The 25,844-nt window shown below is 36.2% G+C and overlaps 2 protein-coding genes across 2 annotated transcripts in view; one reads left to right on the top strand and one right to left on the bottom strand.

Annotated features, from left to right (window-relative positions):
* The window catches only part of LOC107685597 (neurobeachin-like protein 2), a 73,130-nt gene extending 57,085 nt beyond the window's left edge, over positions 1-16,045 (bottom strand). The window contains exons 1-3 of the mRNA XM_016482243.1: positions 15,472-16,045; positions 992-1,080; positions 39-200 (exon numbers count right to left, since the gene is read on the bottom strand). Coding sequence (XP_016337729.1) covers positions 39-200; positions 992-1,080; positions 15,472-15,522 — 302 coding nt within the window. The 5' untranslated portion in view covers positions 15,523-16,045. The remainder of the gene's footprint in view (positions 1-38; positions 201-991; positions 1,081-15,471) is intronic.
* A 3,911-nt stretch (positions 16,046-19,956) lies between these two features.
* LOC107685596 (coiled-coil domain-containing protein 12-like) lies at positions 19,957-25,533 on the top strand. Its single transcript, XM_016482242.1, has 5 exons — positions 19,957-20,112; positions 20,903-20,976; positions 24,131-24,235; positions 24,348-24,424; positions 25,073-25,533. Exons 1-5 carry the CDS (start codon positions 20,029-20,031, stop codon positions 25,144-25,146), a joined length of 414 nt encoding a protein of 137 aa, XP_016337728.1. The 5' UTR covers positions 19,957-20,028; the 3' UTR covers positions 25,147-25,533.
* Positions 25,534-25,844: the final 311 nt, after the last annotated feature.

The following is a 25,844-nucleotide window of genomic DNA, read 5'->3' as shown; positions in this document are numbered from 1 at the left end:
GAATGATGGTGTTCACTCTGTGCTCAGTGGGAACTGACCTGCAGATGATGATGAAGAACTTGATGAGGAGCAGTGGGTGTGGAGCAGTGCTGCTCTGATCCTGCCCTGACATGTGGAGGGCACTGTGCCACAGCTGGGTGCTGAGGAACACCAACACCTCCTTGGGGAGGAGGGGGACATCAGTGCTCCATTCCTCCAGCCTGCAGACAAAAAGAAGGATGTTTTGTTTGCTTTGTTTGTTTTGTTTTGTTTTAATTTTGCTTGTTTTTTTGTTTTGCTTTTTTGTTTGCTTTTTATTTACTTAAATGTTTGCTTGTTCTTTGTTTTGCTTTTTTTATTTTTTTTTGTAGTTTTTGCTTATTTTTTTGTTTTTCTTTTGTTTATTTTTTCTTTTGTTTTGATAAATTTTGTTTTGATGAGGCACTGATAAATAGACATTAAAAAAGTCAAAGCACTATTTTCAGTCACTGAACATATGTCTTGGACTTACACCTTGGCATTGTCCACACAGAGCACAAATTAATGTTTCGTCTGCTCATTTTTTTTAAAAGTTGTGCATGTCTTCGGCTATTGCGTCATATTTTGCTGTTTTGATGTTACTCAAAATCTTTTCCAGACAAGTTATCTCAAGTTATTTTTATATAACTGATATTTTTCTAAATTTTAAACAGGCAACCCTAGCTGAACCACAACATTGGGCTGGAATTGATCCTTCATCTCCAACATAGTATATGTGCTAATCTTTAGATCACAGATCTGGTGTGCACTGAATTAGCCAATATCAAGACTCACTATATCAGATCTGCAGGATGAAGGAGATGAAAGTATTCAAAATATGGATTTTTCAAACTCACCAACCATTAAATGAGCAATTAAACAAATATAGGCCTTAAAATACCATCATAGTTAGAGTTCCATCTGGACCTGACCACCTACAGATCAACTCCCTGTGCCTCTGACATTTTGATAAGTCAGCATGTAACTGACTCACCGACGAGGCTCCGTCGACTGCACATCAATGACCTTCTCAAAAGACGCCACGAATGCCTCCAACCACTGCTGCAGGTAAGTGACATCTTTCTGAAAGACAGAGAGATAAAAGGAAAAAGTAAGAGGCTGTAAAACATTTTTGACAGGACAACCCCAAGGTTAGAGAGGTCAAGGTTACAAACAAACTCACACACAAGATAATCCAAGTGTCTATGGGTACTCCTTTTGCATCTAAATTGAAAAGTTCTACTTTTAAAACCACATCCATTGTGCCCAGTCCAGTTGTTTTTGAACACATCATTTGTGAAAGCCCCTTGAGAAACGCATCTCATCGGGGTCAAATGAACCCGAAGCCAGATTATTCTGAACTTCCTTAATGCCAGTTAATCAACTAGCCCAGCCAACAGTCTCTCAGGCACCCTAAAATCTATTCAACTTGGAAATTATGTAATTTTGCACATGCGTAGAAAACCTTTACACCATGAGCATGACTGGGTTCTATCTTCAAAATCAGAGCATGCACACACTTGTGTTAACACAACAGGAAACTACACGGTATGCAAACTTGTGCAGTGTAACTGTGAATTCGTAATGCAATAAAAGCAGTGACAATGGTTTTGTCTATGAGACAAAAACAAGAAGCACTTGCACAATCCATAATGTCTTGCATTAAACTGCATTAAACTGTAAACTGTAGCTTAAATGATGCAGCTTGATCCGCCTACTCATACAGGGGAAGTTGGGCTGTCAGCAGCTTCATAAAACACTCTCTGATATGTACACACTCTGATAGCAAAATACAGAGGGCTTCTGGCATACCAAAACAATGTGCACTGCAGCAGGAAGCAACTGTACAATAACACTAAACCTGCTCAAGGTGGAAAGAAACGAACTTTACCAATTGTTGTTCATTTAGGGGCCAGTCCATGTCTCATGGCAGGTGATGTGTGGTGGAGGGGCTCTTGTTACCCCGGTCTCTGCGGAGCCCCCACCAAGTTGCTTCTATAAAGTCCAGAATGTGTTTGCCTGTAAGCCTCAGAATCATTCAGAATCCATCATGATGCCTCCGCTTGTTTACTTCTCTGCTCTTTTCTGCTCTCTTGCTGTCTGTACTTCTGTCGAGCAACCAGGAAATGGCAAGTCACTTTAACTGAGCCATATTTCCTGTCTTCTCTGAGCTGGGCTCATCGTCACCATGTTCTCTTCCTCCTTTGCCGCTACCACAGCTTTATTGGTAGAGTGTGTTTTATCTCGCTACAAACTAAAACCGGTAAGCCACGGTGCACCTGATGCAACATTTCACAACATTTTGAATAAAAATTCTGTCTTTATTTATTCACTTTCATGTTGTTTTCAACTTTATTTATTCACTTTCATGTCATTTTAAACCATGACTTTCTTACATTCAAGGAACACAAAAAGAGAAAATTAGAATAATGTACTGGCTGCTCTTTTCCACGCAGTTACATGCTTTCAAGCTTCAAAAACGACAAAAAGCACTATAAAATCTCATTAGAGTGATGTATACAACATGTGTATTATAGTCTGAGTCTTTGTGTCACAAACATGTCAGAATTTAAGTCGTTACACACGGCTAATCTTCCTGTCCAGAGAGCTGTTAACCTCTCTAACTGAATCATTCACTCTCAGAAAAAAAAGGTACAACAGCTGTCACTGGGGCGGTACCTTTTCAAAAGTTATACTTTTGTACCTTTTAGGTACTAATATGTACACTTTAGGTGCTAATATGTACACTTTAGGTGCTAATATGTACCTTTAAGGTACCATTATGGACTCTTTTGGTACAAAGGTGTGCCTTTTCACAAGGTACTGCCCCAGTGACAACTTTTGAACCTTATTTTCTGAGAGTATTGAGTTAAATTTGAGAACAGGATCATTCTGATTCTTGAGCAAATCATTCAGGTCACACGTTATGTCAATCATGTTTACACACTGCCTCCGAAATATTCGTCCGTCATAAAAAAAAAATTCGGATCGGGTTAGATTTTTTCCGTTTTTCGCATCTGTAGCAAGCATTTTGAGAGGTGTTTTGACAGTTCAGAGCCACCGTATGTTTGTCATTTCTCCGATCACAAATGCAGACATGGTTTTATGTTTACATGGCGCGATGCAACGCAACGCGTAAAAAGACAGTGTAAAGGTCATAGCACACGGAGTCACGTTAAAAAAATAAATACGACCTCACGTTATGAACACATACGAAAATGTCGGACTCCGTGTGCAGAGACCTTTAGTCATTATAATCCATAATTATGTCCCCACTGGATGCAACAAATGCCTCGTTTATAATGGGTTTTAATGTTTTTGTCTCGTCACAATTCGGGAGACGGCATCACAGTATGGTAGGGGCGTAACATTTACGTCACACTTTTGAGGTATTCGGCCAATCACAACGCACTGGATAGCTGGCCAATCAGAGCACACCTCGCTTTTCAGAACGATGAGCTTTGTAAAAATCGACGCGTTTCAGAAAGGCGGGGCATAGAGGAGAAACAATAATGTACAGTATGTGGAAAATAATGTGTTTTTTAACCTTAAACCGCATAAACACATTACATTAAACCAAAATACACAAAATAATGTTCTTTTTAGCAACATCATATGACCCCTTTAACTGGATCAATTGAATCAATTAAAGAAATCGGACTTAAAAAAAATGATTTGTTCATGACAAAATAAAAATTCTGTCATCATGTACTCACACTCATGTTATTATAAACCCTTAAAACAAATCCCATATGTATAGAGTGGTTTATGCTAAGTCTTCTGAAGAAACATGATCTCTTTCTATGATGAACATATTGAATTTAGGCTTTTACTCGCATATAAACACTGATCAACGCACATACATAGAGCACATCAATTACGTTAAATGATAGTTCAAAGTACTTGCTTGAAGCAATGAGATGTCAAGCAAGTATGGTTTTATCAATGTTTATATGCGAATAAAAGCCTAAAATCTGTATATCATATAAAACAAGCACGTCTCTAGAACCGCTCGATTTATATGGACTTCTTTTAGGATCCTTTATGAACTTTCTGAAGCCTCAAAGTTTTAATAGAATAGACTTTCAATGGATGGACTCAATTCTTCATTTGTGTCTTGAAGATGAACTACCGTCTTACGGGTTTGGTTTGGTTTTTGATATTCTGGTTGAACCATCCCTTCAAATTTCAACCTGTTTCTCACAAGAGTCAAATGACTTACAAAGATTTGATGTACAGCCTATTAAGTCATTTTGAAGCTGGACAAACCCAGTTCTCATTCACTTTCAACAAACTGCTTTGTAAACCATCATGCTACCTAAGGCTGACTGACAAAAATGTGATGATGCTGTAATTGAACTGAATTCTTTCTAAAGACCTTGACAGAGTTGAAAGCCCAGTTGTGCAACCCTCTCATTTTGGTACACAGACCATGGTTGAGAGCACTGTAAAGCATGCTTTTATCCCACAAAAATATTTGGTGTGGCTTTCAGATAATAGCTGGAGGGAAACCTGAAGTCTGAGCAACAATCACTGATTCAGTCATCAGTATGAATCAGCAGTCAGATGGAAGTGACATGCCCCCACTTGAGCAGATGCATGAAAAAGCACTTTTACAACCGTATGGGGAATGAACCCTAAATTTAAACTCTTAAAGCAATGACACGGAACTGAAGTTGAGCTGGTATTGAGTCACTTTGCTGATTGATCACTTGATCCTAACTAAGTGCTGAGCTTTACAGGGGGAAATGCCAACAGTGTGTCTCTGTGGGCCCAGTGTTGCCTACTGTTTATATCATCACCCTTAATGAGTTTTCCATTTTAAGCTCTGGCACAGCTGAATCCAGTAAATTAGATTTTGAACTTGACACAGATTTCATTTATTGAGACTACCAGATTTACGAGAAAGCAATCGCAAATAATGTTCTATTTTGGATGCTTTTCTAAAGAAACATTATTTACATATGAAATATGTGATAACTATATAATCGTACTTTGTACGTACTACACAGAGGTTTGGCAGTCTTGTAACTACCGTTTCACCACTAGATGATCTGTCAGGGTTGCTACATTTCAACAGAATTAGAAATTGCACGTCCTCAAACAAACAGTCAAAAATAACAGCAACAGTCAACATGCTAAATTTCTTTAATTGATAATGGGAAATGAAAAAGTTTTAGGCAGATCTAAGAACTGAAACAGATATTGTGAAACCGTCGTTATTTTTTGTATTCACATCCAGATGTGACAAACATACATGTGCAACAGTTAATACTTTCTGATTCTTACCATGAATAAGGTACAAAACAGGGCTTGCAACTTGAATAAATCAGTCAATATATGGACATTAAAATACGGGGAATATATACATATTAGAAAATAATAGGTATATAATTATTATTTTTGGTAATTAACAATAAATAAAAAACATTGCATTTTGTAATAGTTAAGTTATTGGACTTAGCCTATATTTAACTTATATTCAAATATCTTTTTCATACAATACTTTTGGGTCATAGAATGAAATGGTTAAAATGGAAAAAAAATGGAAAAAGTAGAATGAGATTATGTATATCTTTCTGTCCATAATACGTAATGGGTGTCACAATATTAGGTACATTTATGTAATTTGATGTTGAAATTATGACGTTGTTGTGCGATTTCATTGTTTGATATAGTCAAGAAAGTCCAAACCTCTGATGTGGAACGGGCCAAAATCCCCATTTTAAGGGAGGACCGAGACATTTGATGTGTTTAAAATGAACTACTTTTCATGATAGATTAATTTCATGCTAGACAATATCTTATCAAATTAATTTCTCTAATGAGACACCAATTTGTACCCTACTCATGGAAACTAATTGCTATTCATTCCCCTTTTCTGTTAATATGATAACTGTCTTGGGATGATAAAGTAGAGTTAGTTAAATTCAGGTCAGTTCTTGAATGCTACAGTATTTGACTCCAGTGGTGTTCTGTGAAGAAGGCAAATCACAGATGAGCCATTCTGTTTGAGATTCCTGGCAGCTCAGAGAGCTCGCAGCTGCTCAGCGGACACAAAGAGAGTTTTTCTCTGGGTTTCTATGAATTATTCTCAATGTCAGTAAACACAGGCCTCAGGATACATGTGAAAATCCTCAAATATTCTTCAGGAGGCAACACACATTCAAAATGCTTTGAGATTTTCCCGATTATTTAAGACAAATGAACTTTATACACACCTAGCCAAATAAAAAAGGCCCACCCAGCTGCCATACAAACATCCTGCATCTCCACCAACGGCTACTAGCCTCACCCACTACACAAGCAAACAGAATAATGTCCTTGAAGCATCAATGTAGTAGAAGGAAATGATAACTTCCTCTTAATTAGGCCACAGACTGACTGGGGGATCAAAATTATAATAGAACAATAGTAGCTTCATGACATACCATTGAACAAAGTAGTAGTATGGCTGAATTCTGATTAGCCTTCTTCCAGATGATTGAAGCTGCTAAATGAGTCAAAGAGGGCTAAATATAGTTAAACAGTCCTACGGGTAAATCTCGGAAAGTACTGGAGCTCCTTGACAGCAGCAGCCTGGACTTATCCCTCCACCTGGGGATTTTTTTTCTTCAGTTTTTCTCTAAAAATCTGCATGGATTTCCCTGCAGCATTGAAAACGTTAAAGCACCTCTTGCTACCCGGTTTTTAACAGGTCTGCCAAGTACTTAATATTAATATTTATGTAATAATTTTTGTGAAAAACTGAAGATGACAAACAAAAGTAAGAAACCAATGTTCAGCTAAATGCTGCATTGCCCATATTAAAATCTTTTAAGTTAAATACAAATGTAATATACATAAATACAATACTATCCACATCAATGGCAGAAAAAAGAACAACAATTGTTACATCTCGTTAACCACAAAGGAATCCTGGTTTCTGTTAGGTAAGAGAATAGGTAAGAGTTCAGTAGTATCACTTCCAAAACCAAAATCATATTACCTTCCAAATGCTAGAGTTGCCCAATCAAACTTTAAAGATTTAAAGTTTGTAAATTAAGAAATTAAGACAGCCATAAATATTAGTATTGTAATTTTACAGAGGTAATGTAAAATTAAATTGCTATTATTATTATTATTAATTGTATTATTTTTCTTAAATATGTGATTTTGTTACATTACAATGATATATTAAAATAGTAGTACTTCTTATTATTTTTTTAGTAATTTTTTTAATGTTTTTTTAAATGTAGTAGTAATAATATTGGATTTTAATTTGGCCAAAAGTTTGTCATGTATATATCAATTATTATTATTATTAATTGTATTATTTTTCTTAAATATGTGATTTTGTTACATTACAATGATATATTAAAATAGGAGTATTTCTTATTTTGTTTATGTAGTATTAATAATATTTTAATTTGGCCAAAAGTTTGTCATGCATGTATCAGTTATTATTATTATTTGGATTTATTTATTTGGATATTATTTATTTTTATATACTGGATTTTTGACTTTAATGGGCTGTAAGCTCTATTCATCAAAATTAAAACAAACAAAAAAAAAAACTTTTGAAATGTTTTACTTTACATGTAATGAATCTAGAATATATGAAAGTTTCACTTTTTGAAATAAGTTACAAAAAAAAGAACTTTTTCACGATATTCAAAATTTTTGAGATGCACCTGTACATCACAAAATGCTGACCAAATTGTGCAGCCCTACAAAACAAGCACAGCAAACCTAATATTTTTAATCAAATTTTAAATTGCAGCCACAATTTTCATTCCCAAATCGTGTTTCGGTCGTTTCAGTCAAAAGCGGCCTATTAACCCAAATAAAATGGTGTCTAGGTATAGGCAACTTACTAGGTATTGGAATGGAACTATGAATGTAAACTCTCCTGTTTGATATTTTGCTGAAGACAAGTATAAGCAAACAAGTAGGTAACATCTAGATTCATAGATTTACAAAAAAACAACGAGTTCTATGTGGTCTCCAGAAAAATGTGCAGTTGAGTTGCAACAAAAAAAACAAGCCATTGTACAAAAACAATAGCATCGCCACATCAATGTAAAAGCTTAGATCACAGCCTTCTGGTTTATCCAGACAGTCTGTTTATGTGCACACATCCTCTGCCTCTTCAAGCAGGTGATGAAGTCAGCAGCTGCGTTAATGACTCAAACAAAATATGTGACAGTCATAAAATGCATTACAAAATCAGGAAGTAGCCAACTTTTTTGTATCTTTTTGATTAATCTGCTGTTCAAAGTACATGTTGTAGCCCTTTTTGGTTTTTACAGTGCAGATGTATTCTCATGTCTGCCTAATACTCCGATCATTTAGGTGGTCTATCATGGACTGTAATGGGTTCTTGTTTCTGCTGATAAAACATTACTATTATGTAGCGAGCCGAGACTGGATTTTGGCAGATAAGCATTGGTAACTGCCATGTATACGCTCTACTTATGAAGATGTTTCATTCTTCAAAACTGGGCAGTAAGTGAACTTAGGCCTCAGCAAAGTGATAAGTAGGCAGTACAACTTTGTAAACACCCAAAGGTTTAGTCAGCTGTTTGCAAGCTTAATCAAGTGAAGACAAAAAAAAAGGTAATGAGTTAATTAATATTTAATAAAATAAAGAAATATTGTAGATATTTTTTCTCAAAATATTACGTTTAGATAAATAGCCATCCAGTGCTAAAACATGGTGTAGCATATATCAAAGAGGGCAAATATAAGAGATTCCTATAAAGAAAAACACAGGCAATCCAATAAATCAGCTACACTCTACAGAGTTTAGACATTGAACTGTTAGAATAATCAATCAGATGTCTCTGGAGAAATGGACTGCAAACATTTCATTAGACTGCCTGGATAACACAATACTCTTTAAAAAGGTTCCAAAAGCAGCAAAAGTGGTACTCACTGCAGAGCCAAATGGGTAAAATGGGTGGGGCTTGACATAGTCTAGCTCCGCCCCTGTGGACCTAATGGGTGGAGCTTGATCTAGTGTTTAGTATGTTTAGGGATAGGGCTATTGTTTAGGGTTAGGGTGTGGTCGGACCTCCAAGCTTTACCCATTACGTCCAGAGAAGGTGAGCTGGACATCAAGCTATATGCCCACCTGCTCTACAGCAAGCACCTTCTCTCCAAAAGGTGGATTTTGACAGTGATGCCAAAGAACCTTCTTAAAAGAACCATTCTGTCTAGTGTGAAGAACATTTTAATAATCTAAAGAACCTTTCACCACTATAAAGAACCTTTTGTGCAATGGTAAGGTTCAATGGACGTTACAGGTTTTTCATGGAACCATTAATGCCAAAGAACTTTTATATTTAAATGTGAATGTTGTTGTGCTGTAAGGAATTTAACTCATTACTTCTTATAAGGGAATTAATTACTATTAATTCATTCAGGGTTTGAAAGGACTCGAATCTGAAAATTCGAGGTCCACCTGATTAAAACTGAATTCAAATCTGATAGTTTACACTTTACATCAACGGTCGTCCAGCGAGCCGGTGATGTCAGTATATTTTAACAACTTGAATCTTTGTATTTCCCTGGCCACGGGTAATACGTTCTCTGATAAGTAAGCTACGAGCTAGGTAGCAATGATCTTGGCAAGGGTTTTTACTTTAAAATTTCACGACACCAGACAATACTTCTTTATAAATGAAACATGAATTTATTAGTTAGGCTGGATTACATTAAACTAAGCTAAAACACACATACACACACACACACTTATACAGTTCAGAAGAATGAAGGAAATGAGTTAACGGAGTTGCATGAAGTTTTCTTGGTTCTAACTCGTTTGGTTTTAAATTCAGCCTGAGATAATTCACAAAGCAGAGATTTGTCTTACGTTTACTGCTTAAATCAATCATCAGCGTCAGTTCAGCAGATAGAAGATTTTGTTCGTTACTTGCGTTTTGCTGAAAGCTGAGAAGCTCTTGTGGCTGTGGTGGGAATTCCCTTGCTGATTGGTTACTGCGATGACGTCCACTGAAGTGTTTGAGTTCTTAGATGGTCGATCGCCTGATGGTTCAGCTTGTGAGCACAAGTTAGAGTGCTCTCCACGCGGCGACAAGGCCTTGCTCGAGAAAGCAAATGGCGAAGAGCCTGCGTTCGGGACAGCAAGCGGCAAAAGTCTTCAATCGAGAGAGTAAACAGCGAGAAGCAATTGAATCTGAGGTTCAAAGGGGTTTTGATCCGTGGCATACGTCCAACCTGCGGCGCGATCTGCCAATCGGCTTCACATTTCCAGATACCATGTTCTTCGTTCTGTTGGAATGCAGGATGTGATGGGAATCATGTGTTAGTCACGTATAGATCCCGTGTGGCCTGAGGTTAGTTAATTTACTCATCCTTTTCCTGTTGGATGTAAGAGTTCATTCATTGGTGGTCTCAAGACATCGTGGTTTCTATTGGTTGTGAACGAACTCTCCAGTCCTGATACAAAGAAAGCTTTGTTGTCTCCTGATTGAATTAATTCGAAGCCTCATGATGAGTTGATTCAGTGGCATATCACAGTCCTGTGGTTTGTGGTATTAAGAAATCCCTACAATGTTAAATTAGTTTTTCCAACTTCTCTGACAATGAACAAGTGCTCCGGATAGGCAAAGCCCTGTTGAATACTTTAAAGTATCTATTAAAGTGTTGAACTATCCAGTACAAAGATTTGAAACCTCTAAGTTACCCTGCTTGCAGAATTGTGAGGGGAAGATAAAACAAGAGCTTAAAATGCTTTTAAGATCCTCACATGCGAAACGCTGGTATTCACATCAGATTATGCACCTGTATGCAAACATTTATCTTAAACGTGACGTAAATCTCAAAAACTTGACTTACAGGTACATGACAAAGGTACACAATGGCAGTTCAGAGAACTGAGATGGGTGATGTCTTTTCACGGCTGCCAGGACTCTCAGTCTATTGTGACAATACACTAAAATCTATTCAGATGTACAAGCAGGTTTGTCGTCTGTAAAAACATACACACCTGCCAAGTTAGTCTCCTCCTAGGAGGAGCACGTGCGAGGTGCAACAAACAACTGAAAAATAGTTGTAATATAACGTAATATGCATGATTGTGTAACCATGAGGGCATCCAGCAGGTCTGTCACCTCATGTTGATGATAATTTTTTTAGAATTGTAAAAGATTCTATGATGTTCTGTTAATGTTGTGATCATTTACTCATCCTCATCTCAACTCCAGTGCTGCTTTTATTGTCCTTTTTTATAGGAGTTTTGCAGTAAGAATCACCATTAACTTTCCTCATCAACTAGAAGCTCCAGAATCTCATTTTGTTTTTCATGAAAAAAATGATGACACTGAGGTACATAAATGACAATATTTTTGTCATCGTTGGGTGGACTGTTTCTTCCATTGTAGAAAGCTATTTCGAATACAGATCTAGATAACTAGCTCGAGTTTATTTGTAGATCATCCTGCATGAAGGGCCTCCACAGAATATAGAGCGTCAACCCTCAAACTCACAAAAATCACAACGCACAAACCGGTTATTTTCCAAAACCTCTTCCTCAATTGGTCTTCAGCTGAAATGGGGTGATGATGTGTACCACGTGTTTGTCAACTCACAAACAGGTTGTTCAGGGAGGTTACAAATGGTAGCAACCATGACAGGAAGTGTTTTTTATCACATCAATGTTGTCCTCTGAACAGCACACTCAAGAGGAAGTGGTCTGACAGAGGCAGTGTTGCTCTCGCAGCCAAAAGAAAAAATAGCTGGCACATTATTACAAATACAGCAAAATCACCGGAATGACATGACATTAAACTTTGCTGTTCTTCTGCGATTGTGTACAGCTGCCTCTTATGGGGAAGAAGTATTCAGCCACATACAGTCTAATACGCTTGCTTAACAGTGAGCTCTTTTGTACAAAAGTTTACACTTAAAGAAATTAATGAAAAATATGTTTAAAGTCATGTAGACTCACATGTGATGAAGACTCCTGCCATAACTTAATAAAAACTGTTTTATTCTACATGGAGAGGGTCACCTTATGGGGGCAGCCATCTCAAGATCACATGACCAACCAAATACTATTCACTCTGTCTTGGTAGCCTTCCCCTAACTGAGCACATTTCCTCACAGAATACATTAATCATGTCTGACAGCAAATGATGCATTTCAACAATGCAAACATTTGCTTCTGTGCAATGCAACATCCACACCACTAGGTGTCAGTAAGTCCAAGATGACTGCCATACTGGCCAGTGGCAAGAATCAAATATTACTGAATACATCTTTAAATTGACAATGAAAAAGTAACGGCAGATTTTTTTCTTCTGTACAGTTGGGATGTGCAAGACTAGTTGACTAGCCGACTAAACGGAACTGCAGCTGCTAGTTGACACTTGAAATACTAGTCGAAATGTAGTCATTAATGTTACATTTAAAAAAAAAATGTGAACAAAAAAGTGAATATCTGGAAAACAAAATAATTTCATTTGACCTCAGACCTTGCACACATGTTTTTTCATAGTGCCACTCACTAAATGTTCACTAGGAAGACGAGCAAGGTGTGGGAGCATATTTACCGGTCTTTACATAATGAATAAAAGTAAAATGGCTTTCTTCCGAAAAGTTTTGTTGACATTTTTTCAAGTCATTTCACGTTTTTCAAGTTAAAATAGTGTTTATAAGCGCAGCACTGCTTTGTTTACAGGGGCAAACATGGTAACCACTGTATTTCTGCTTGTCCAAAAGTACCACCTACTGACAGACAGTGAATTTGCATTGTCATTCAGCCCGTCTGCTGTTTCTGTTGCTGTCAGTGTTGTAAATTTGAACCGTTTGATAGATAATAAGATCAATTTGGATGATAATACATCTTATTATATTTGACACTTTGAAGAAAAAGTGGACTAAATGATGAAATGTCCTACATATGTCACCAAAGAGAAGTCTCTCATTTTCACTGGAAGATCCAGTTATGAGATTTTGATTAAAAATTATGTTTGCAGAAAATTCATAAAAATGACATAGAATGAATGAATCATTCACAATAAGTTCAGTAAGGCAAATTTTAATTTTATGCTGACTTTATGCTTGAGCAAACATTTTATGCCTGCAACCAGACTCTAAGATAATATGGAACTGCGATACTAAACTAAACTAAAATAAAATAAAATTAAGCTTAAAGGACACACATTGTGCCAATCCAAATTTACAAGCTTCCCATGAGACCTCATTACATTGGGAGGACATAGGACGCATTCTATGGTCAAATGACTGGCATAATAGGTGAGGAGAGCTTTAAACGGGTTTAAAATAGAGCAAGCCCTCATGAGCCCAGAGAAAAACAAGCACATTTTCAACCTTATCTTGTTTAAATCACAGCAGACAGTAGTTAGCAGAGACATTTAAAATGGGTGTTTCAAACCAGATTCAAAACATTGGAAAGCATTGTGCGGTCAACCATGCAGGGGAAACTAACTCAAATATGGGTGTGCAAAAATCACATATGCCTTTTATCCTTGTTTCACAAAAAATACATTTATATTAATACACATGTATATCAGTGTAATGGCGGAAAAAGGCAGACCCATTTGCCTGCTGCAGCAAGCCAGAGGAACCAGTCCATCTACTTTGCATGTCTGGTATGGATCCCTGTTAGCTATATGTGTGAAGTTATTAATAAAAGGGAAAGAAAAGACAAACGGTTGCTTTTTAGATTATAAAATAAATGAGATCTAGAGAAACACTCCCAGCTATCTGGAGAACTTTGTGCCAAGACCAGACTGGAACACTATTGCATAATTTATAAAGCTTCTCTTCCATGCAATCTGCTAATTATACAATATTTTTTAAAGAGTGTCAAATTAAAACAGTGATCTGCAAGTAGACATTTCTCTGTGGTGACCCCTGATGCTTCTTGTATCCTGCACCTGCTGTTTTGGTTACCATGGTAGCCATTCATAAAGAACACTTGCTATAGTGAGCCGTTACAGCTGACTTCAGCTGCTGACCAGTAAAGTGGCCATCATGACAGAGTTTCAGAAGGAATACACATGGACGCCCAACTCTCAAAAATGTGCAAGAGTGCAGTGTGGTCTTTGTATGCACTACTCTGCCAGAGGGTGTTGTCAACATAACCATTCTTAATGTGGCATGTTTATTTCTTTTTCATAGTGAAGGGAAGCCCGACTCATTTCTGTGAATCAGGTTATTCCAGAATAGTTTCTTTCAACTGGCTAAAAAAATGATTCAGCGATTCTTTTAAGTCATGACATTATCACATGGCCCCTGACATCCTTTAATGGCATATTACATACTCTAAATGTCTCAGAAAAAAAATCCATAGGTACACATATTGATTATTATTATGCCAGCCAGGACATTATCCATAAACTTTACAGACATTTTAACCCTAAAACACAAATCAAAATACTGGTAAAACACCTGTGAAAAATCAACACGGAAAATTCGCTTGGATATTTTCTTTCTTTCTTTTATTCATTCTTTTCTCTTTTTTGTTATTAAGTTTTATTATAAACGGTTTGCATTGTAATTTCACAGGCCCCACAGCTCACTTTGTTACAACAACGATTAAGCTCATAAAAACAAAGTTATAAAACTGCTGATAAAACTGTCAACTCTCCAACTGTAAACATACAATTCTCTATGCAACGAGTCAGTAAATTGATGACGAGAACTGCTCGGATCGATTCGTGAACTAAGATGAACTATCGTTCTTTCGTGAACAAATCGTTAGGAGCCGGTTCAACTGAATCACTAAAAAGATCCGACTCAAACGAACGATTCGTTCGCGAATCGGACATAGCTAATTCATGAGCAAATATAAAAACATTTCAGCAATAATACATGAAATGCATATTTTAAATAAACTATAAACAATTCAAGCATGTAGTTAAAGTTCTTCGGCATTGTGATTAAAGACTTTAAATTAAACATTAAATAATAGCCTACATTGTATTCTCTGCATTGCTGTTGATTTATTTCAACTAAAAGAACTTGCAAACCACGTTGTCTATTCGAGACTATCTGCAAAATCCAAAGAAAAAGAGAAATGAGCAGGAAGAGGCATGGCATTACCTGACTCACAGGTAAACACTAGAACGACACAGAATAACTGTAAGCATCAAATCGACCTGTTGGGATGAACCATAGCGTTACGCTTAGTGAAAATATCATCAGTCCTTGTCATCACAATTGTCAGTCGCTTCATAACAACATGAAATATTAAGCGAAAGTCAAATGTTTTCACTGTGTAGGTGCACGCGCAACCTTCCCAGAAATATAACCACGGACGCACTTCCTGAAACTGTTTCTACACAAAGGGGCAAGGAATTATGGCGAGTATTTTTGCCTTTTAATTATTATGCAGGATGCGATATGATATGATATGAAATGACAGTGGCAAGTTTGCGACAACATAAACTCCGAAGCTAACAGGTGTCGAGTGGCTCGCGCCATCGCCTGCTTGTGACTCACCTTAGTGTAATATAACATCCACAGCTCGTACAGTCGCTCTTTCGAAGCCATTCTCCCTCGCCCGTCTGCGTATTCCCTCCACTTAGGCGTCAATCAAACCAGCTGAATATACATCCACAAACGAAGTGGCCATGGATTGACTCGGCGAAGATCCAGGGAATACTGTTTGCTAGAAACGGCATGCTGCTGTATAGCTGTCCACTACCTGGTTGCCAAACTCTCCCAAAGTTGCACGTGTTTTAGATGGAGGGTGGGTCAAAATGACAATTCCGAAGAAAGAAACTAAAGAATGTAGAGAGCAACATTTGAGAAATCTCGCCGGTTAGGCGCCGGATAAACGCACATCTCTGCTGGAGGAATTCTAGAGGAGTTGAACGCACTTGTCTGTGCACACATTCATTACCCTGTTCACCCCCCTCCTCTCGAGCGTTACAGTGGCAGTAGAGAGCAAAGCAAGAAATAGCCGGGAGGAGTTCAGCCTCAAAGCTGCACAAGATGAAGGAAAACCATTGAGCATCATGTCACAGTTGATTGTGAGAATTAGCAGGGATGGAATGGCACTGGAGAGCAGGAACTTATCCTGGTGACTTGGTTTGTAGAAAGCAAATTTACATTTACATTATTAATTTGTGAAGCTTCCAGTACACAGGAAAAAGTGTGTGTGTGTGTGTGTGTGTGTGTATAAGGGGCCTTGAGTGCCTGCCCTTTTTCTTCCTGTAGAGAAAGTGCCCTTTTTTCTGGGGAGTGTGTTTTTTTTTTGTTTTTTTTAAATAAATGAATATATGTATATGTGTGTGCGTGTGTGTGTGTTTCTGTTTGCGAACAGCTTTCCCTGTCAAACAAATTAAAAATCAAAATATCAGGTCGGGTCGGGAAATGTTGTGGATGCCTTACTATGGAGTCAATATAATGCCACATATATATGCAAAATAATAAAGTTTTGCAAAAGAAAATAAAGTTTTGCAAAAGAAAATAAAGTTTTGCAAACGAAAAGTATTGAGAAAAAATTAATGTGTTTTTTTGCAAACAAAAATAAAGAATTGCAACAGAAAATGAAGTATTGCGAGAAAAAAAGAAGTTTACCTTTACCTTTCTCCCTCCGTGTCTCCGCGCAGCACAGCAGTGTAGCACACACTGATAGGCTGCATGTCACTGACAGGCAGAGAGAAGCAGAAGTGAAGCCCTCCCTCCCTTTCCATTTGTGTTTGTCTTGGTGTGGAGGTGAGTGGTGATGAACAAAAGACTAAGCTACCTGTGCCTCGAATTTACAGCTAATTATCCGAAAGGCAATTATAGTTTATTTGTCTTGCTGCTAACATCCATGACTCATGAGAGCTACCATGTAAGTTAGCTAAAGTTTAGCTAAGGCAATAGAAAGTCTAGTAGGTTCTTTCACTGCATGATTCAGTTTATTAAAATGCATTTAGAATGATCACAAAGTTCAAGATATGGGGCAGAAATTTATATATTTATATCATTGCCTCATATTGTAGTATATGATATATGATATCAGTAGTGATACTGATAGTTAATCAGTATCACTCGAAGACTGACGTTTTTCCCACCAAAAAGCAGCATAATTACAAATGTGATATTGATTTTATATTTAGACACTTACGTTTTAGACACAGTATTGACTGTTTTTGCTCTATTTCGCCAACAAATAATTCCAATTTGCAACTCTGAGCAACATGACGCTGTTTCATTCCTGAATGAATCAACCGTTTAAATTATTCGGTTCAATCGCAATGATTCACTTATTAATAGTGACTTAATTTCACATTTATAGTATCTCTTCATTTTTTTTAAAATAATTTCAAATATCAGTATTCAACGTTTTATGTTTAAAATATCAAAACAGTATTAATGCATTTGTAACTGCAGTAAATACATTCATGTCCTGCTTTAAACAGAGTGTAAATGCATCTAAATGCCCCTTCTAATGCAGCTTCTGTGTTTTCTCTGCATTGCAAAGATTAATTTCATTTTAATTTCATTAATTTGATAGACTTCATTTGCTTGGTAACAGCCCAAATTACTTATTATTATAATTGACTGATTCAATTTAAGAATTTGCACACACACACACACACACACACACACACACACAGACAGACAAAATGTGTATGTAAAAAAAAATCTATATACAGATATAATTATGGAAGAGAATGTTGTTTGTTTGTTTGTTTTTATTATTATTATTACTTTTTATTTGATTTTATTTTTAATTCCAAAGATTTGGAAGTGCTGACATCCTATTTAAAAGGATAGTTTACCAAAAATGAAAGAAAAAGAATCATAAATCAAATGAAGCCCCACTAACAAGTTTATTAAAAATGAAAGTGTAATTATGCTGATTTGGACATGCTCTTTGACATTGTTCTATAAATTCAGACATAAATTACAGTGAAATTCAATAAAGACAATATTTTGTTTCAGGCCTACAGAGGTCTCAGGCTTTTTTTTATTTCATTTTTTAGTCAGAGTCCTTACTTAAATTGAGTCTTGTTTGGTGATGAGTGTTTTCGTTTGTCCTGGCTGTGCAGTGCATAAGAAAGTTGTTTATGTACAGTTAACGCTGCCTGAATATTTGATGCTTCCTTCTTGATTGAAATTTGCACATTAGGACATTGGCTCTGATTCATTGTATCTCAGGGTTTAGCCGTGATTTTGGATCATAATTGGGATTTGTCACATTGCTCTTGTTAATTAGTTAATTTTAACTACAGGGGTGGACACCTGAGGCTGGAGAGTGTGGAAAAGCTTTGAAAGCACAGGTAAAACCAAAGCACACACAGGCACGGTGTGTCATCATTATTCTACACAACACACTGCAGTATTTATTATTCTCCACAAAACACACTCTCACTTCACCATTTAGATGCAAACAGGATCTAGATGAATTAGCGTACACACATATAAATAAAACATATTTTCTATTTTCTTTCCCTAATACATGCCTTTGGCCTGCCATTTTTTTAAATAAAGTATTAATATTCCTTCTTGTTGTTTTAATCACACAAACAGTGTGACTTGATGAGTTTTTTTCACAGCTCAAGCTTTTGAGAGTAAAACATCTTTACATTCAGATTTATTCAAGATCCATATGGTCATTGGATCCCTTGAGAGCATGCAAACTCTATGCAAATAAACTTTGGTTTGGTAAAGAGTCTGAATGATCTCATTTAATGTCTTTCCATTTTCATTTGGCACATTTGTTTTTGTCTATAACTGCATGTGCAATGACACCGCCATATAATTCTGAAGGGTCTATTGTGTTTGGTGCCTGACTGGAACAACAATATGCTTTTGATGACGGTAAACTTTAAACATAGATTAAAAGATACCGCAACTTAAACAATACATCCTTTCTAAATCAAAGCACATATTTACCCCTTTTCCCACACTATATACTACAATATGAGGCCTTTAAACAATAAAATATTTAACTTTTTTTTTTACTCATTTTAGTAATCAAATAAAATGATAGTCTAGGAGGGGGGGTGCATAATGCAGCATTTGTATTAATCCCATTGCTAAGTGCATCTTTGTGACTGTTTGGTCACTGGGAAGAGGATGGACCTATATGGCAGCTGTATTGCCATGGCAATGCCCTACATTCCACACCATGTCATGTTTGGGGGATTGTTTGCCTGTTTGAGGAACTTGTGGGTCATTTTTTTTCTATTCAGATGAGTTGTGATCTGAATATGCTTTTGATTAAATTTTTATTTTATGCTACTTAAGTTAAACTCTGCACAATCTTCATAAATGTTGCTACTTGTTCTTTCTTAGGCTTTTTAAACAGACCAGAGCATATATATAGCATTGGTTATCTATCTTACATATTTTACTGTTATGATGTTTGAAAGTCTATATGCAGTTGTAAACTGTTGATTTTATTGTAGCCTATTGTATTTTTTTTATTTAGAAGTGTAGTTTTTCTTTGTGTGTGTGTAAATCCGCCATTTATCGGTTTCCAGTATGAAATTATTATATTATTAGCCGTTAGCTAAAATATGAATGTAGTCTGTAAATCACCATCCACGTTCTTTATGTGAAAAACAGAAGCTCCAGAATCATCTTTTGTGTTTCATGGAAAAAATAAAATTAAATGATATTGGAGTACGTAAATGATTATAGCCTATATTTGATTTTTCGTTAGGCTATAGAAAAAAATACACATCCAGACTACTAACCAGAGTCACAGAGTCAATTATCAAACTCACAAACTCACTCCTGCATATGTCACTATAATCAAATTATCTAAATAGGCCAACCATCATTCTATATGCACAGATTAATTTATTATTTATATTTAACTTTTTTATTGTATAGTAAGGAATGTAATATTATAATTATGTTATTATATTATAGTCAGTGTATTATAGTATATATATAAAAACATTATTTACATATTTTACCGTTAGTTTAATTATGTTCAAGGCTGACAAGTTATAGTAATCGATGTGTTCGGTGTTCTTCTACCAAGCTCTGAACAGACAGCATAGTCGATAACAGATTCATCGATCCGGCTACCCATGCTTTATTTTCACCATGGAGAAGCCTGTGGGTTCTTTACAAGAGCAAGCTTTAAAAAGAAAAGAAAGATTAAAAGCTCTACGAGACCGGCAACTTCAAGTGAGTGTGATAATGAATGTTATTTCTTTAAGGGGAAATGCGCGCTCACGGGCTAACATGCTTTAGTTAGCGAGTTAGCATAACAGTAAAGCATTGCATTGTTTAATAAGCAAATTAGCATCAGTTGACGTCAAGAAGATGCATTCTAATAATTTTAGCTCTTGACTTTTCCACCATTTATCTTTAAATACATTTATTAGTGTCCAAAGAAGGAAGTTTAGCATTAAAAAAAGATTAGAAGTTACGCCTCAATTGATTTTGTATTTTGTGTTTGAATGATCTTTAAACCAACACGGTTCTTCCCTAATTTGTATTACAAGTTTGCCTTGTATTTATTACCATAATCGCAGCTTAAGCTTTCAAAGTAAATATCAAGACAGTTAATAATGCCTTCTTTCTTTGCATGCACATTTGGGCGGCATTATGCTAATATTTCCACATAGTGACATAGACATGTGGGGGCGTGTTAGAACGAGCCGTTTTAGGTAGGCGTGGCTGACTCTTAACTTTTATAAAGAATATCTCTTTGGATTTGAGACTTTAGTCTTTGCAACTTTACAGATCTTCTTTATGCACCAAGAGCTTGTAACACTCCAAAGAGAAAGGAAAACTTGAAATCGCATCATATGACCCCTTTAAATGTGCACATTAGAGCTTTGGCTCTTTCTTTGTGTATCAGAACTTTCCTGTGCTTCATTGTATCTTAATCTTATTCGAGTTTTGGAACATTATTTGGATTTTGTCTCTTTGCTTATATTAACTAGATGTTTTTTTTTTTTTTAAACTAAAGGGACAGGCATCTGAGGATGGAGAGCCTGAGAGAAAAAGAGCTCTGGAGGACTCTGAGACAGAGGACAGACATAGGTAAAAAACACACAAAGATATAAAATCTAGTGTCATTTATACATAAGGATACTAAACTAAATTCTCAGTTCTATCATTTAGAACCATATAAGTCCTTGTTGGATAGAATGCCTGTTGTAAATGGACAATAAATAACAAAACTGTACTCTGTTTACATGATCTTAAGAAGGGCTGTGAGGTAAAGGTCTCTCTCGCTCTCAGCTCTATTTCAGGCTCAAGCCAAGGCCTCAAACTCTTTGCTTTTTTTCCCCCCATTGTTTACGTTCAGATTCACAGAACCCTTGTGCTTCCCTCCCTGAGCTCAAGAGGTGTTTGGCATTGACAGTTTGCAAAGGTTCCTAAACAATCATCACCCAATATCTGAACTACGTCTCCCTTAGTACATGTTAAAGTAATAGTCCACATAAAAAAGGGTAATTTACTTGAGCTCACGTCCTTCCAAACCTGTATGACAATCTTCTTTCATGTTCCTTAGAAGAAAATGATGCAGTTTTGCAACAACATGAGGCTGGGTAAATAACAGAATTAACCAATTTAACACTTAATAGATCTATAATTTTGTGGCTATAAGGCATTAACTTTGGTTTTTGAGATGAAGGTGATATTGAAGGTTGTCAGGCAGAGAATGTTTCAAGGTGTGTCTCCTTAAACATGCATTATTAAAATGGCAACACAGTTTGGAAACAATGGGCCTCATTCATGAAACATACGTAAATATATGAGTAAATTCTGAGTAATTTATACGTAAAATCGACCTTCCCGAAAACTCTCTTCTGGATTCACTGCATTTTTCAGGAGTAACGCGTTGTTTGCTATGGTTTGGAATATTCACGGCAGTAACATGTTACGAGTATCTTATTTTGAAGAATATTACTGAATATAAAAATGCAGTAACCAGCAATATTAACTTCTCCATTGTTGTGTTGTACAAGTATGATCATGGTTGGTCAACGTAATGTTTGTCCCACCCCTCCTCCACTGTGATTGGACGGCTGTGTAAAAAGGGGCAGTGACGAGCTCTGCATTTTACCCAAAGTTAAAGAGTAAAAAACGAAAAAAGGACAGGGCAAATTAACTCGTTAAATATCATTCTAATACATAGTTAATAAAAATGCAGTGTCATCAGATTGTCTAAAAGAATACAGAACGTTTGAATGTTTTATGCACCATTTACACGTGGTAGGGAGCAGGTGTAAATTTCTTTCTTACCAACTAACATTTTCAAAATACGAACATTTTTATGAATCCGAAAATTTACGTCAGAACGACTTTTTGAATGATTTACACAAAAAAATAGTTTTGCTCGTGTTTCATGAATGAGGCCCACTGAGAGGTGATTCACCACCCAGCACACTTGTTGTTTTAACAAATCCTTTGCTGCTATACCTGAGAGATAATCTACTTGTCTTTAGAAAAGCAAAGCAACAATTTCTACTGTAATTTAGTTGATTGTAATAAAAAAAAAACTTGAATAAATACTCCCAACCCTAGACTGGGAAAGTGGAACGTAACAAGTGGGGGCTCGTCCGGGATTTGAACCCAGGACCTCTCACACTGAAGCGAGAATCATACCCCTAGACCATAGATGGGATTTAATGGTCTGTTTTTATGATAAAATAAATTCAGAATGAATCAAAATTAAATTTTAATACATTAAAAATACTACTTTCATTCAAAAGTGACAGTAAAGAAAATTATTAAAACAGGTTTTGATGATTCATCAAATCCTGAAAAAATATTACAATTTCCACAAAAATAGCAGCACAGCAAAATTTACAATTTTCAACGTTGATAATGATAATGTTTCTTGTCAGCAAACCAGCATAATAGAATGATTTTTGAAGGATCATGTGACACTGAAGACTGCAGTGATGATAATGAAAATTCAGCTTTGCCATAATAGGAATAAATTACATTTTAAAATATACTGAAATAGAAAACAGTTGTTTTGAATTGTAATAATATTTCACAATATTACTTTTACTGTATTTTTGATCAAATAAATGCAGCCTTAGTGAACATAAAGGACTTCTTTAAAAACATGAAAAAATTTACATACCCCAAACTTTTGAACAGTAGTGTACTTTATTGTGCATAAGTGTTTTCTGCTTATTGAGTTCCATATTCAATAAGTGGAAACATCCACTTTTGTTGGGCAACAGCTTGGTCTTTTTGTTTAAGCTGTCAAAATTCTGAAGTGAGGCGAGGCAGATAATGAATGTCTGCTCAGCTTTTGAATGCAGCTCAGCCTTTCACCTGTGCCAGATGGTATTTAGTCACAGCTTAAGCGGTAGGACAAATGTCCAACTTGACTTGGAATTTTCCCAAGCAAAGCAACCCATCCTACCACATCATATTTGTTATTTCTGTTCTCTCTAAATGAGTTTTGTCAGCAGTCAGGATTTACTGTACCACTGCTGCTTATTTTAGGTTGATGGAAGCCTGATGATGGTCCCCTCGGTTGTTTTGCAAGCTCTGAGAAACGAGAGACCTTCCACCAAACTGTCAAGGCCCTCAATTCAGCTCCGTCCCTCTGAGCACTTCAAGAACACAAGAGCTTTTCCCTTGAGCATTAATCCGTATTTCTGTATGTAATTAAATTAGAAAACAGGATACTGTTCTAGCCAGTTCGCTCAGTCCCTTGGCCACAAATTATTCAAGACTCCAGGATGTTCGAAATGCTCACTTAGAGTTTGACAAACAGCTGTTGACATTCTAAAATTGATGGATTGTTTGGCCGCTGTACTGTAGATGAGGAAAGCCAGTGGTCCTGTATTGTTCCAGCAGGTGGTCAGGAAGTCTATTCAGGAAAGCTGAGGACAGGGAGGAGTTCCCAGCTCTTTACAGCATTTATTTAAAATATAAATCTTTTGTAACATTATAAATGTATTTGCTTTCACTTCTGATTAGTTCATTGCTAAATAAAATAATTAATTTACAAAAATTTGCGAATGTGTTTGCAAACTTTTTGAAGTAGGAGCTTCAAACCTATAATTTGTGAGTCTTGTTTTGAACAATTCATTAAAAGAACCAGCTCAAAAGAGTTGTTTGCTCATTAAACAAATTACACTGTATGTGTGCTCTGTCTTTGTAGACTTATTTACATGTCATTGTTTAATTTTCTTTTGTAGTGGAAAAGTGTCATCTCAAACAGTGCAAGAATCACTGGGCAGCCCTTGCCTCTAATCTTATTCTCTTTTTTCACTCTTGACTTGTGTTCTCAGGATCTGGCCAATCTTGCCCCCAGAAAACCAGACTGGTACAAACCTTTAATTTTTACTCCTAAAACGCAATCATGCATCATATTAATTGAGATCCATTTTAGTTAAAATTTTCATTCATTTAATGCTTGTGTTGTGTGTTTGTAATAGGGATCTAAAGAGAGACGTTGCCAAGAAGCTTGAGAAATTAGAGAGGCGAACACAGAAAGCCATTGCTGAACTTATACGTGAGTATGACATGACTGAGACTAAGGCAGGTCTGCACCAAGGATGATATCTATAATGATAACTGTAATGACACATTTTCAATAATTGTTTTAATTGCAAATCGACACAATAACGATGCAAATAATTTTTTCCAGCTGATGATGAATGATAAAAACATTAATTTGAAAGAGCTTGAGCATTTAAAGTGACAGATGACAACTGCAGCACGCTTTTAATAAGAATGTTAGAACGTCCCTTTGGTGTGGACACTAATATAACGTACAATGTATAACTAAAGCATTAATCCATCTCTGCATCACTTCTTTTATCAGTAATATATTGAAACTATAGTTGTAGAGCCTTTTTGCATTGAGCTCCGCCAGGGCTTGATGTAAGGCTAATTGCTGAGAAGGTTCAAAAGCTCTGGAGATCTCTTAAATTACATCATATATGGACTTCCTGTCTCTGTACGCTCCTCTGGCACAAACTAGACCTTACATTACTAGTTTTGTCTCTTAAACCCACAATTTAAATAAATTCTGTAATTTCTTAAAAACAAGTATTTTATGGATCACCAAATCGGACATAGAGCACACAGGAGTTTTTGGTGAAACACATATTTGATGTTCATAGCTTGCTTATGTCTGGGCATTTGTGTCATTCCACAGGTGAACGGCTCAAGGGAAGTGAGGAAGAGCTGGCTGGAGCGGTTGGAGCAGTTGGCGTGGAAGAGGGAGACTAGGATTGAATCTGTTGAGAATGACGGTCACGCACAACTGATTTTCTAGAAGTTTCCTGCCCAAATCCTCATTACATAGCAGCGTGTGTTTAAAACAGATTTTTTTTTTTATGCTGAGCTCAGCATGAGTTCACACACATCCAGATCAGGTGATTGTGAGAGAGAGTGAGATACAGAAAGGAAGAATCAGAGGAATAAAGGTGTTTTTGTGTTTCATTATGGAGTACACAAAGACGACGTTCTCCTTTTTATTATTATTTTGTTGTTTTGTATAAGTAAACAGTTCTTTCTCTTCTAAATTGACTCGGTCTTTTTCCTTTCTGGGTCTTATGATTAAAAACATTTTCCAATGTCAGTACACTTCTTTTAAAACAGAACTTGAATGCTGATAAAGAAGGGCTAAATTCATATTTTCATGATGAATTTTTCTCCTTTCTCATTAATATGAGAGAGTTCTAAAATGATGAATTTTTCTCCTTTCTCATTAATATGAGAGAGTTCTAAAATGATGAATTTTTCTCCTTTCTCATTAATATGAGAGAGTTCTAAAATCAGACACGTTACAGAGAAGAATACAGTATCATAATTGAGGAGAACAGTACAGATAAAACTGCAGTACATTATTCTGGCTTCATGATATGTAGAATAAGTTAGAATAAATTAGTGTGTGTACATGAGCCAGTCTCTTCAAGTACTTAATC

The sequence above is a fragment of the Sinocyclocheilus anshuiensis genome, unplaced genomic scaffold (genome assembly GCF_001515605.1).
Source record: "Sinocyclocheilus anshuiensis isolate Anshui unplaced genomic scaffold, SAMN03320099.WGS_v1.1 scaffold185, whole genome shotgun sequence".
NCBI lineage: Eukaryota > Metazoa > Chordata > Actinopteri > Cypriniformes > Cyprinidae > Sinocyclocheilus > Sinocyclocheilus anshuiensis.
Note: the sequence above shows the minus strand (reverse complement) of the source record. Positions and strands in the feature narration are given on the sequence as shown.